Source organism: Diabrotica virgifera, chromosome 5, assembly GCF_917563875.1.
Source record: "Diabrotica virgifera virgifera chromosome 5, PGI_DIABVI_V3a".
In the NCBI taxonomy this organism is placed as follows: domain Eukaryota; kingdom Metazoa; phylum Arthropoda; class Insecta; order Coleoptera; family Chrysomelidae; genus Diabrotica; species Diabrotica virgifera.
The window spans coordinates 1288840-1304537 of record NC_065447.1 but is presented as its reverse complement, the minus strand read 5'-3'; the positions used below and the strand labels follow the sequence as shown (position 1 = coordinate 1304537).

The following is a 15698-nucleotide window of genomic DNA, read 5'->3' as shown; positions in this document are numbered from 1 at the left end:
TAATTTGCCATCGCTATTATGTCAATTCCGCAACGTTTGTAAATATACGTACAATATGTATATCCACGCCCTTTCGCTGTTTAATTTATTCATCATTTTCACGGGTTGATTATTCAGACCAAAACGGTGCACTCTACTGATTATGCCCTTGCATTGCCATTGTATGAGTTTTACTTTGTTGGAAACAAATGTGAAATCGTATTGTGGTTTAACAAACTAAATCGTTTATAGATCGGTTCTGTAATATCGATAACGAATTTTGGAAAGAGGGGGATGAAAACTATCAAATGTTTCAAATTAAACCAGTTCAGTAAAAATGGAATTTAAAAAAAATTGACGCCGAGGCGTAAGAGAAAAGATAAATAATGAGATATACCAAAATGGCATTACTTTGAACCAGCGCCTGGCTTGTTAGCATTTCTACGTATGACGTGACCAGACCATTTCAGTCTTTGTTCTTGCATGTTTTTTGAGACTGTAGTCACCCCGGGTATTTCCCTTATCAAGTAATTCCTGATTTTGTCCCTTTTAGTCTTCATGAGCATCCGCCGAAACGGGGTGAAACTCACCCCAGGGTAAAAGCATACCATCACTTGTTTTGCTTGATATGTTAGCTACGTGTATGCCAAATTTAATGTCAATCCAGGTGTTTTTTTTATTTAGAGCAAAAACCGTGAGTGAACGTACTATAAACCGTTATTTTTGCAATAATTTAATTAACATAATTAATTAATAAAATGACAAAGTCGAAACGAGGTTTAAGCTATCAGGAATCAGGATTAGTGGCAATCGACTTAGCGCATTAAAATACTTTGAAAAAGACTACAAACTTGCTGTAGATAGCGCATTATTTCGAGCTTTTCGGCGAAAAAACAATTATTTTGTTATTAACAAAATAAGAACATATTTTGAGTACTCGCGACTAGTCGCATTCGATTCAGCGACCAAAAATACACCAGAGAAGACTTTAACACTATCAATAGAATAACAGGGTTTCTAATAATTCCTGAAAATTACCTAATTTTACCATTATTTGTTAATACCAATTAAACGCACCATATTTGGGCTTCCCGATCACCTCCATTGGATTCAGCGACCCAAAAAACCTATAATACCACCACCAAATCACAGTGAGCTAAAATTGCCCACTGGACCCCCTATGTTACGATTAGACTTAGTCTTTATTTAACAAAAACTACAAGCTAAAAACTACAGACATGAAAAAAACTATGAACAACTACATCAAAACTAAAATTAACAAACAACTATAACAGTAATATAATAAAGTGAGAGATTGACAAAATATACATATAATATATTGAGGCACTAGTGTCATTGGGTATAACCAATCTGATGAGAACTGCACTGGAATGAATATTTAGGAATGTGCTACCGAAAAAGAGGTCAAAGACCGATGATTGATTAAAAAATAGTCACCAACAGAACTATAAATACCAAAGAAGTATTAGATGTCATCAGTGTAACTTAACAGAAAGTTGGAAAAATAATAATGATTTAATAGTAGTCGAAAGTCGAATCAGTAAACCTACGATAACAATTATACATATTTATATAATCGATGTTTCACATTCTTTCTCATTTCCTAACATTAAAAAAGAACAGTTTTACAATTTCGTGAAACAAAAACCTCGTTTACGTAGATAAAAAAGCACGAATAGAGCGAAAAGAAAAAATTACTCTCTCGTCTTCATTTACAAGAAGAAAAATAATAATAAACACGCTTTCATATGCTCCAGAAACGCTCAAAGGAGACGTGCACATATTACCAAATACACGGGCGGCTTTAATAATAAAAAAGTCATAACTTAACCAACAGCACAAGCATTTATTACAATCCTACAGGAGATTAGAAAGGCTGAAACAATACATCTCAGGCGTATACAAGAGTGATAGACGAAATGTATGTAAGGAAATATTGCTAGTAAAAAGAAATAGTGATACAGTATAACCCCGATAAGTCGGCTTCCGATAACCCGGAAGTCCGGCTAACCCGGACCCATTTTCATCAGACAAATATTTTAACAATAAAAATGTATGTAATATAATATTTGAGAGATAATGTGTATTTGTGTAATTTGAACTATACGATAATAAAAATGATTCATGGCACACGGCGGCAGAGCCACGTACATTGACTCGGATTATCGGAAACAAAAGGCACCTGTAGTATTCCTTTATTTATTTCAAACTGTCTTAGCATTGGTTAAAAAAGATAAAAGACTACTTAAAAATTTCTTTTTAAACGCTTTTATTTAGTTCAATAGTGTGCGTCAAATCTTTAGACGTTAATTTGACTGCCTTTTCTTCAATGCAAATTAATGAAAATTTGCAGACATATGCATTCGCGGGAACAATACACGAATAGTCAATAAAAAATTTTTTTTCATGTTTATTAATTGTTTAAATAATTTTTTAAACGATTTTAATGGAAATCGCTTAAATTCTCTTGTTTTTTACAATGTAAAAACTGGAAACTTTTACGGATTGTATAGCTAATGATATGAACAATACATAATTTCACTTTTTACGTTGGTTGTTTACGTTATGCTTCATTAATAAACAATAAAGCTTAACATTTTTTGCCGATTCCGACTACTTTTCATGTTAGTACATCATATGTTTTATACATATTTTAATAAACATGACGATATATTTTAATGTTTGAAAAGTGTAAGACTAAAAAGTAAAAAATAAAACAATATGAAGAAAATTTTTTTAAGAAACGCTATTCTTTAGTTACGAGTGACTAAAATTAAAAATATTATAAAAAAATCAACCAAAAAGCAAAAAATAAAAAAAAATTGAAAAAATCTTGAAAAAATCTAACACATTCGTTAAACAAAAGAGTGGGGGCGAAAACCGTTTATTCGATGAACACGCGCCACGCTTTTCTTTGACGGATGTGTTAGATTTTTTCAATTTTTTTTTTTATTTTTTGCTTTTTAGTTAATTTTTTTATAATATTTTTAATTTTAGTCATTCGTAACTAAAAAAAGCGTTTCTTAAAAAAATTTTTTTTATTTATACAATGGTCTTAGTTTTCACTGTTCTTAAATAACATAACATCGTTCCGATTGTGACTGTATTGTGTGTAGTACAGAGTCTTGTATTGTTCGCTTCCGTTTGCTTAGGTTTGTGTTTGCGTGTTTTTAACAATTTAGATGTCAGTTACTGTGCATATATATTTCATGTTATTTCAATTATCACGGAGTTTATCTGTAAGTATACCGTACTTTATTAACTTTTACCATATTCTCCGGCTAACCCGGATTTTCGATAACCCGGATCGGCCGCGGTCCTGATTAATCCGAGTTATCGAGGTTCCACTGTACATATTTGCAATGAATCGTTATTGATGAGTCAATAAAAACGCATATTATTATCACAATGACCAGACATCTCGTAACGTGACAATTCGTAACCGGACAAGTGGTAACGGACAACTCGTAACGACTACAGTTCGAAAGTTCCTAACTATACAAATTCGTAACGGACAATTCGTAACGTCAAAATCGAATTATTCTATTCATTTTTGTTAACGTAGAAACTAGCTGTTAATGTTAGAGGTATAATTGAAATTATGTTTATCAATTTAACGTATCAATACCCGCATGAACATGTTTAACACATTTTATATTTCGTGTTTCAGAATATATTAAAAGTTTTTAAACACAAACAAATATTTAAATACATAAAAACTTTAAATAATATTTTTAAAAGTTTATCCCTCTTAATGTTCCTTAAATTTGTATATACCTAGACAAAGGAATAATAAAGTAATTCATGAAATTTTTAAGCCGACAACCGTCTTTAGACGTTCCTAACTTTCTAAATAAACATTTTGTAAAGGAAAGATTATAATTATTACCTTATTAAATATCTTAAAAATATGAAATGTCTTAAATATGTTTATCCTGATATTGATTCGTTCAATCGAAAAACATAATTTCATTTTTTATAACTGTAATAATAGTTACTTTCCACGTAATCAAAAATAAACAGAATAATTCAATTTGGACGTTATGAATTGTCCGTGACCAATTTGTATAGTTACGAACTGTCTCCGTTACGAAGTGTCGCCGTTACGAACTGTCGCTGTTACGAATTGTCCGTTACCATTTGCCCGGTTACGAACAGTCGCGTTACGAGATGTCATGGAACCATGATAAGCAGATACTGCTCGTCCTGAAGAAAAGTGACACAACTCAAAAAATGTATAGCTACAGTTATCTTGTTAAAATGACTCCAAAAATCGTATACTTTTAGCAGGAAAAGTGTCGCTTAGATGTTTAGTCCTAACTTGGTAAGATGGCGGTAGTGTCATTATTCATTTGGTAGTAACATGAGTATTTTTATTCCAGAACAATGCCACTTTGAGGTTATGCTCTGACGTTCGACACGAACGTATCGTTGTTTATCACGAAAACCGTTGCATTTAGAGAAATGTCCTAGATATTTTTCATTAATTTTTAAAAAAGTAACCAATCTTTTACAATAAAAGTGACATAACTAAAAAACATTTTTATTTTTAAATCAGATACCTATCATAGTTTTTTTGGTTTTGCTTCTTGCGGAATAAATAGAAATATTCACTTATCCATATTCGTCGCTATTAATCTAGTAGTTTTCTAGCAGTTATCGTTTAAAGCTTACAGTTAAATTAAGATTAAGATACAGTTAAATTACAGTTGTTTTTTGAGTTGTGACATTTTTCTTTCGGATGAGCGAATATTATTTGGTGCTAGGTTCCGTCTAAGTATCCGATGAATAGGCGAAACTAAGCATTAAAAAAAGGGGGAGTGCAATGGACGAAAAACACTGTTAATACGTTGGCTACCATGAGACACAAATGTTGTGTCTCATGTTGTTGTTGATAACAGCCGCGTGACACACCGTGGTTGTCTCAAAAACATAGAAACGGGAGACACGTGGCCGTAGAGCTTCACTTTTTTTACAATTATGGTAGGCAACGTGTTCATTAAATATTACGAAGCAGTTAAGAAAAAGGAGATAGATGAAATGAAAATTTTATGGTGGACCAGAAAGAATAAGATCAGAAACCACATGACTAGGGAAAGAACCGAGGTGTCTACAGTCTAAGGTTCAAAAATAAAAGCTGCAATGGTTTGGCCAGACATACAAATTAGAACTAGTTTTGATGAAGGATAGACCCGTTAGAAGTTGATGGAAAGAGAGGTAGATGAAACCAAAGAAAAGGTAGAAGAACTATGTTGTAGGAGACTTGAGAGAGAAAGGTTTAAATAAGGAAGACACGATGGACAGAAATAAGTGCGAAGAAGACTAAGGAACAGAAGAAGAAGGTGGTCTTTAAGACTAAATATATAAATTATATTGCTCTTGTATATATGTTACTGGCCAAACCGATTTTAGGATAAACTATAATAATACCTACAAAGCCAAAATAAATAGATATTTAAACGGAATAAAACACCCTGTAATTGAAAAATACTTATTTTTATTAAAACGATAATAATTTGCCGGTAAAACTAATGAACAATTCTTGGTAATACAATCAATCATATTATAAAAAATAATCAGTGTTTTTTTTTATAAAAGCAATACTTATTATACCTCAATTATTATAAATACAGTGATGAGCACGCTAATAACTGGAAAAATAGCTCAAAAGATGAAAAACATAATACATTGCGAAACAAAAAGAGATGAAACTAGTGGAGGTGGAAATTATAGTTACCCACCTTTAGACGTATCAAAGGAGTATGACAACTGTCACTGTGACAGTAGAATTTTATAAATTACTCCTGTCACAGACATCTAAAGTATGTAATGTAATGTTAATTAATACGTTTATAGCGATAATTTCCCCTTCCACTAGTTTCATCTCTTTTTGTTTCACAATTTATTATGTTTTCCATCTTTGAGCTATTTTGCCGGTTATTGGCGTGCTCATCACTGTATATTTATTTTTCCATGGAATGCTTTGGTGACACTTAGAATTGCGAAGTATCATTGACTTATTGCACTTGCATCTTGTTTGTGGAACATTTTTTGTTCCAAATGCATTTGATAATTTCTTTTTTCAGATCAGAATTCGACATTTGCCATTAAACTTTTTGAGAGGTAGCTGATATAAACTAAGGCTCTAAAATATCGTTAAGGGTTGCAACTACGATAGATTCAGCTGGATCAGGACAAGGTTTTGTCAAATTAAGCTGGATCAGGACCAGGTTTTGTCAAATTTAGCTGTAACATAAATAAACTGTTCCACAAACAAATGCAAGTGCAAGAAGGCAATGATACTCCGCAATTATTTTAAGTGTCACCAAAGCACTTCATGAAGAAATAAATCATAATTTTTATAATTGAGGTAAAATTATTGCTTTTATAAAAAAACACTGATTTTTTATTATATTATGATTGTTTATATTACCAATTATCCATTAGTTTTAACGACTAATCATTATCGTTTAAAAAATATAAATCGTTTATCCTATCGCGTTTAGGACAAACTAGTTTTGCCTAGGCCAAACCAGTTTATCCTAACGCGTTTATCCTGAAATCGGGTTTGGCCGGTAACATATACATCAGAAGTGGGTCTATAAATTTGCAATTTAGGATTTGTCTTTATCAAATTTTAAACTTCGTGAGTCTAACACAGCGAAAATAGAATCAGTCTAACTAAAGCCAACCCTGGAATTCCGCATTAAATGGTAACTGTATAATATTATATCGCGACATTTCATCAAGCACCGGTTTATATCCATATTTATGATAATCATCGGTTAGTGTTTTGTCGTTGCTGTTTATCGCCAAAAGTTTGAAGGATGTTTTGTGATTAAACTTTTTCATATAAAGTTTTTTACTACTTCTATAGTCTGCCACGAATATCGCTCGTCGTAAACGTTTTAAATTTGCTGTCATCAAATATACCTGGAGACGAGAGTTATAGCAATTTATTTATTGGCAAAAAAAAAACAAAAAACAAAAAATCATTTTAGATGTCAAAGCACAGAGAAGATCAGAATAATGATACCTGAAAGAGATAGGATTAAGACGTCGCTTAAGACATCTTCAGACAAAATTAATATATGTTTTCAGTCTGGTAGGATGTAGAATGACATTTTTGTGTTGTTTTATGTGCTATTAGATTGAAAACTTAGTTTTTTGATAGCAGTTGCCGCTAGGGCATCCCTGCCATTTCGTTCGTTGCAATTCGTGACTGCACGCCGGGGTTTGTCCTCGTTGGGTCAGAGAGAGCGGCATATGTGCCTCCTGATGAGAGACTAATAAGTTTCGAAACCGGTAGAGGTGCTTGCTGCACTTTCTGATTGAACTGGAATAGTGATGCGGCTGTAGTTTCGTATTGCAACGAAATTGAAAATTGTTATTCATTTTTAAAATTAATATAATAACTAGGGAGCGGATTTTATGCTAAATGCATATTAAATGCATATTACGCATATTTGAGAACTTTACTAAATTTTGCATATTTTAAAAAAACATGCATATTTTGTGCCTATTTAAAAACATTTAAGTCCAAAAACAAGTTTTAATTTTTTAATTCAACACAAAATATTTCCCCGCACAGGCTGTCGTATCTATTAATTCGAGAACTACCTGAAGAGGACGGCTCATTCACTGCTTTTCATTTTTTCTTAGAAAATACCCGATCTTTACACAAAGTACTTATAGTGCTTCTGGTAACCCGTTATAAAATGATTGTAGGATGTTAAAGTGATGAAGGATGGTTTACCCGGAAATCCGAATTTTATTTACTTTTATTATATTTAGTAGGTACCTACCTATAATTCTGGTGATTCTTTTAAATCCTCCGTTTGTTCAGAGTTCATTGTTCAGAGTTCCTCCAATTGTTCAGAGAATTTACACCTTTAACCATAGTTTTACAATTTTCTAACGGAAATTAACAAGTTATTTTAAATACGCCCCAATTACTTCTATTGATGTTGAAAGGAGTTTTTCAAGTTATAAAATATTCTATCTAATCAAAGAATATGTTTCCTCGTAAAGAATTTGGAAAAATACATTGTAGTGAATTATAATCGAGGATAAAAATATATTTATAGTGATATTATTGTTTTATTTTAAATAGGTAACTATTGGTAGCAGTTTTTGTAAAAACTGTGAATAAATTGCATATATTATAAAAAAATGATTTTATTTGAAAGATAATAAATAAGATTGCCGCCCCCCCTATAAAAGAACCCCTTAGAATAGAACAGAAAATTTGTGGTTTCTCGAAATGCGCATTTTTTGAATTTTTGTGCATATCTTGCGCATATTTCGTAATTTTTTACCGCATATATATGCGCATATTTCATCAAAATTGATCGCATATAAATCCGCTCCCTAATAATAACAAAGGCATTAACACAAATAATATTATTGATCAATGACGAAGGTTATATACGAAGTATATGACGAAGTATATGACGAAGTATATGACGAAGTATATGACGAAGTATATCAGTTTATTTCAAGAAAATATGAAGACGACCACGGCAAGAAATAAATACAAGGGAAAAATATCGAAAACCCAGATGAAAGTTACTACATGAAACATCAGATCGCTCAACACTAGAGGCCAAGAAATATCCCAAATGCTGAAAGAGAAACAGATACTCATATGCGCTTTACAAAAAAACAGAAAAGAAAGAAAAATGGAAATAAAAAGTAGATGCATATATAATAATCTACAGCAGAGTAGCAAAAGAAAACAGGAACAATGAAGGTTCAGTCTTACTAATACACCAAAATGATATAAAAGGATTTCAATACGTATCAGAAAAGATTGTAACAGTAAAGATAATAATGGTGAAGAAAGACTTGAAAATCATCTGGTCTGAAAAGTAAGAAATCTCATACAACATCAAGGGAAACATTTTATAACGAACTACAAGTAGCAGACCAAGGCAGAGGAAAGATGATAACACTTGATAATTTTCTCGCTCGAATAATAGGCAACATAACGAGAATGTTAAAAACAAATATGGATAACTGATGATATTCTCCACCAATAACAAACTTAAAATAAACAACACATTTTTGACCACAAAGACCAACACCAATAATTATATTTAGTATACATTCAATGACACCCTTGAAAAAGATCCATGTTAGATTATGTTGTATGCAGATGTAGGTAGCGACCATAGTCTTTAAGACCTTGGAGTATTATTAAAATAAGAATAATCACGAAATACTTCACACCCAAGACATCGGCACCAACACAGACAAAAATCAGGGTCAAAGGACTAAATACGGAATACAAGGCATACATACAGGGTTGCGAAAAAGTCTGGCAACACCGTAATTTCTCGGAACCGCTGGAAAGATTCTTATGGATTTTGCTGGGTGAGGGTCTTTTAATGCGGCCGATATTATAGGGGTAATTACATTGTTGTCAAATCTTTCCGATTATGAACTATTCCGTTTAGGAAATCTAATGAACTTTCTTATTTCAAATGAAATACCCTGTATATTTTTTGGGTTTAGGAATTCCTAAGGGATACTGATTATTTTTTATATGATATTCCCTATACCTAAATGCCATAATTTCGGGGTTATTACTACATTTATAAAAAAAAATTAAACGATTTATAAAAATCAATTTTTTTGGCCCGGGTAGACATTATTTTAGGTTCCTTGGATCATTGTGAACAAAAAAGGTCTTTTGTAATTTTCTTCTAAAGTTAATCGTTTCCGAGTTATAAACAATTTAAAAATGAAAAAAATCGAAAAATGACGATTTTCTAGGTTCAAAAACACAAGTAAAAAATATTATTTTTTGAAACTACGAAGTGCATAAATTCAAGTTCAAGCTTTGTTTTATCCGTTAACGATAAGTAATTTGGCATTGTTTTATTTTAAAATATTATTTTTTAGTTGTTAATGCAGCCCGATCGCCCGTTCTCTCATATGGGCTAATGCGCTTCATTAATAATTAAAAAAAAAAACAATATTTTAGAATAAAACTTGCCAAGAATTCTTATAGGTGTCTAATAGAAGAAGGTTTGATCTTGAATTTAGGTACTTTGTAATTTCAAAAATTATTTTTTTACTTGTGTTTTTGAACCTTTCAAATCGTCATTTTTCGTTTTTTTCAGTTTTAAATTATTTATAACTCTAAAACGTTTAACTTTAGAGAAAAATGACAAAAGACTTTTTTGTTCCCAATGATACAAAAAAAACCTAAAATAATGTCTAACTGGGCCGAAAAAATTGATTTTTATAAATTGTTTAATTTTTTTTAATAAATGTAGCAATAACTCCGAAATTATGGCATTTAGGTATAGAAAATATTATATGAAAAATAATCAGTATCCCTTAAGGCTTCCAAAACTTAAAAAATATACAGGGTGTTCCATTTGAAATAAGAACGTTAGAATAGAGAAAGAATAAGAAAATTAGATTTCCAGAAAAACGGAAGATTTGACAACAATGTAATTACCACTTTAATATCGGCCGCATTAAAAGACCCCTACTCACCAAAATCTATAAAAATCGTTCTAGCGGTTTCTGAGAAAATAACGTGTTGCCAGACTTTCTTGTAACCCTGTATACATAAGATTGTTTAAAATGAAATATTAGAAAACGATAAAATGATAAAAACGAAGAAAGCTAGAAAGAATACAAAAATAATATAATTATTGAAGCAGCAACAAAATCTCTTGGGAGAGAGGAAAGGAAAGAACACTAACATATTAACAAAGAAAACCGCATGGTTTAAGTGAAGAAAAAAAGAGAAGAAAAGAAGAAAACTTTTTTATTAAGCTTGATATCTCATGACCTTAAAGTTTTTCTTAGTGTGAGTTGGATATGAGTGACACTCAATTCGGATTTCGAAATGGATTGGGACCACGAGAAGCTCCTTTTACCTTGAATGTCCTAACACCACGATGCAGAGACATGCATGTAGATGTGTATACATATTTTATTGATTATCGAAAAACGTTTGCATGTGTCAACTATCAAAAATTGATCGAAATTCTGAGCGCAACTGGAATTTACGAACAAGACTTGCGAAGTATCTCAGAGCTATATTGACGCCAAACAGCAACAACTGAAATAGGGCACACAACATCCGAAGATATACGAATCCGACGAGGAGTGCCACAGGGTTACGTCTTATCGCCGCTATTATTTAATCTATGTTCGCAGTCTATATTCACAGAAGCATTGGACAAGGTCCGAGGTAGAATCCAGAGTAACAGAATCAGCATAGACAATATCAGGTATGCTGGTGATAACGTCCTACAAGCAAGCAACGCACAAAATCTACAAAATATAATATATTCGGTAGTTTGTCTTTAATTTAACTAATTCTTCTTAATAATAAATATATTCACTTGATCTTTGCCAATTTGCTATTTTTTATATTATTCTTAAAATTGTAATTTTGGACTAGTGTATAAATATCTTTGGTACACTACGACCGAGAGAGGTGTAAGACAAGGATGCGTGTTGTCACCTGACTTATTTAACATGTCATGAGGATGGTTTTAGAAGGATGTGCCGTTGGAGTAACAATAGCTGGTAGGGAAATCTCCAATTTAAGATTTGCTGATGACACCACACTTATAGCAGAAAATGAGCAAGAAATGATTGATCTCCTGCGAAGCGTTGACTACTAAAGCAATAGAGTTCTAGGTATAAAAATCAATAAAGCTAAGACAAAAATAATGGTCGTTGGCAGATTCGACACTATTCAACTGACTAACATGTTACAAGAATACCAGATAATAAACACCTTTGTCTATCTCGGGTCTAGTATAACTAACGATGGTAACTGTGAAGCAGAAGTTGGGAGACGTATTGGTATGGCAAAAAATTCGATAAGTCGCCTAACTAAAGTTTGGAAAGACAGATCTATCTCTCAAAATATCAAGATGAGACTGGTGAATGCCCTTGTATTCTCAATATTTCTACACTGAGCAGAGACTTGGACTCTTCGCGCATGCGAGCGCCAAAAAATTGATGCCTTTGAGATGTGGTGATGGAGAAGAATGCTGCGCATACCTCGGACAGCTCATAGGATAAACCTTTCCATTCTAAACCAACTCAAGATTAAAAAAAGGCTGTCCACAATATGTCTGCAACGAATACTGCAATTCTTTGGTCACGTGGTTTGCAGAGGTGACGACAGTTTGGAGAGATTAATTGTTTCTGGAAACGTTCCGGGGAGAAGATCAAGAGGACGATCACCAACTAGATGGTCCGACCAAATAAAGAATTCAGCTGGAAACTCATTCTGCGAAGCTCTTAGAGCAGCTGAAGATAGAGACTAATGGAGAAACATTGTTAGGAATATTGGAAGAAATCACGATCCTCAGTAATGGGGAAACGACAAGAGAGAGAGAGAGAGAGAGAGAGAGAGAGAGATATCTTTCTAATTTGAATTGTATTGATAGGTGAGGACGTGTGTTCCTTATTTCCAGTACTTCTTCATTCGTAGTGCCTGATACAGCTTATTCTTAACATTCGGCGGTACATCCACATTTCGAATGAATTAGGTTTGTTGACGTCATACTGTTTTAATGTTCAGGTCTCATAGCCATATAATGATAGAGACCACACATAACACTTCAGTGTTCTCAATCTTATTGTGACTGATAGCTTGGGGTTGCAGAGCATTTTACGTATGTTCATGAAACCAGACCTTGCTATTTCAATGTGTTTTATAATTTCTTTTGTACTTTCTAATAAGTACCGCGAATCTTTCTGATACAGCCTCTTGTAGTGAACGCTTTTTAGGCTCTCTCTTACCTACCGGTTATCGTAGACAACAAACGCTTTCTCTTTTTGAGCTAGTTTAAGACGTATTCAGTAACGTGTATCCGTGAAAGATAGATTAAAACTTGTTCGATAAACCGCATGTGAAACCGGTCTATGTGACGACTACCTATGTGTGATTAAAATCAGGGCCCCCGCTACCATATGTGCAAAGTGTGCAATGCATACAGTCGTCATCCTTTAGGGGCGCCAAAACCCAGGCATCAAAAATTTTAAAATAATTTGCAAAAAAAAATAAAAATTAATTTTAAAACAAAAATTGAGAAATTAAATACGATTACCTAGGTATAAATACTAAATACACACGAAATATATTTAAATTAAGTGACAGCGATCTTTTAAAACGTTGTTTTGTTCTTGAAAAATAACTGACAGATCAGGATAATAAGGATAGGTATAGACTCCAATGATTTGTTTAATGAAATTAAAAAGTTATTTTCATTACCTGATGATACTGATTACCCCTTAAGTATTTGACAATGTATATTTGAACACAATTTAATCTTCAACCTTCTAAACGTAATTATTTCACTAAGAATTCTTTTGACATTACCTGTATCTTTAGCTGCTGACGAGCGATCTTTTTAAAAGTTAAAAATCATTTGGACAATGCTTCAAAAACGATTGCCTGGTCTAGCAATATTAGCAATTGAACAAGAAATTTTTGACGGTATAAATGTTAGAGATGTAATTGATGAATTTGCAACAGCAAAGTCTCAGAAAATATCGCTACTACAACAGCTATTTTTTATTTTTACATTGTACCTATAGCCCAGTAAATGGACGTGCAATACGGCGATATCGTGTAATTTTCAGGGTGACCAACGAATTACACGAAAATTTTAATGTAGGTTCAACCCTTACCCTCCCTTCAAATTGGACTTGTGTCGTTGGTTGCTTTTGCTTGGGGGGTGAATATTACCCCTTCTCGGTGGTGAAAAAATATAGGTTTAAAATAAGTCCAGAAATGGATAAACTGGCTAATTCTAAGTAACTTTTGTTTTATAGAGCTATGTAACTGAATCAATACTTTTTGATAGGTCTGGATCCCGCGTATGAAAAAAAGTTGATTAATAGCAAGCTGAAAATTTGTTAATAGCTTAAGGGTGTCTAGTTGAATAAACTTTGATATGTGTGAACACTGGAACAGGGGCAGTTTTAATTGTGGAACAGGTTAAAAAATTGGAACGGTCAGACCACGAATACGGCATATTTATTTTGTCCGACAGAATAGACTTAAACTATCCGAACAGAGATTAAACTTTCATGCAAAAATCAGACTGCTATTTATCACCTGTCATAATTCCTGTCATTTGACATATTCTACATGTTTCACTCATTAAAACGCCCATTTGGTGATAAATAGCAGTCTGATTTTTGCATGAGAGTTTAATCTCTGTTCGGAGAGTTTAAGTCTGTTTTGTCGGACAAAATACATGTGCCGTTTTCGTGGTCTGACCGTTCCAAATTTTTAACCTGTTCCACAATTAAAACTTTCCCTGTTACAGTGTTCCCATATATCAAAGTTTCTCCGACTAGACACCCTTAAGGTATTAATAAATTTTCAGCTTGCTATTAATAAACTTTTTTTTCATATGCGAGATCCAGACCTAGTCATTTGCGAGTGAAAATGTTTATTTTTCAACAAAAAAAAAACACGTTTTTAGACGGTTTTTCGTAAATAATTCAAAAACTAAGTATTTTATCTAAAAATATTGTTATCAAAAATGTAGCTTATAAAAAAAACGAAAAAAATGGTGTATTCATGAAGTCTGTAGACCTAGTAAAAGAAAAATTGGAGCTCATGAGAAAAACTTTCTTATTAGGCCAAATTCCAAATCGAATATTTCAATGTGAAATAACCAAAAAAATTAAGCACTTTTCTGGGAAAACTCATTAAAACTTATTATGACTTCTAAACTTCAGTTTTTTGCTTTATTTCAAGAACCTACCTATCGATCTACCTTCTAAAAAATAAATAAATAAACATGAACCAAAATGCCTAAAGGGCGCCAAAATCCTTTTTTGCACATAGGCGCCAGCAGCCCTTACGGTGGCCCTGATTGAAATAACAGTAATATTGGTAAGCATTTAAATAAACTTGATTTAGCTATTGTCTGTACAACATAATTATTATCTGTGTTAATTCATTTGTATAAATGTTTAAATATAAATTATGGAGAATCGCTGTATGAATATTTAAATCCCTTAGAGTCTAGCACCTTTAAAACCTAATTTAGCCCTCTCCACCGACACTTTCCGAAGTAAATCAAGCAACGTCATCCGAAATAATAAAACAATCCACGAGAGCAATTCCCGAATTATGTCCTCGGTACCGAGCTAATAAATTCCCTTTAAAGGACTCCCATATCCTCCTACATTATATTCTTAGACCTTACCTCATTCAGCTCGGTGGCTTCCAAGTTGCCATTGTTGTTTCTGTCGTAATGAGAAAACATAATGGAGACCAAGTAGTCCTTGCTATGATTGTTCTGGGACATCAACCTAGCGTGATTGTAGAGTAACAAATTGTCCTGGAAAAATATTTGGTTAGTTAAATTTCGTCGCTTTAACTACATTTAAATAGATAATTTCATTTATATAAACAAGTATTCGTGAGGACCTGTTTACTTAAAAAGATTGATGATACACTGCTCTAAAAATAAGGTAAGACGTTTTATGTTTTTGTAATTTAACGCGAAATAACTAAAATGGAAAAAAATCATATTAGTCGAGGAAATGAAGCATTTTGGCTCGCAATTTTTTCGTCCAGCATGGATTTACTTGAAATTTTTACAAATGGTAGGGAATAGTCCAAGGATCATTTTCTATATCATGCCGCTGTACGCTAAAACCTTGGGGGTGGTTGCCACCCCATCTCGGTG

The 15698-nt window shown here is 32.7% G+C and overlaps 1 protein-coding gene across 1 annotated transcript in view; it reads right to left on the bottom strand.

Annotated features, from left to right (window-relative positions):
- Window positions 1-15698, bottom strand: part of LOC114333649 (follistatin-related protein 5-like) — a 523352-nt gene that overhangs the window by 69823 nt on the left and 437831 nt on the right. Inside the window, exon 7 of the mRNA XM_050651204.1 lies at window positions 15213-15347. Within this exon, the coding sequence (XP_050507161.1) occupies window positions 15213-15347 (135 nt within the window). The remainder of the gene's footprint in view (window positions 1-15212; window positions 15348-15698) is intronic.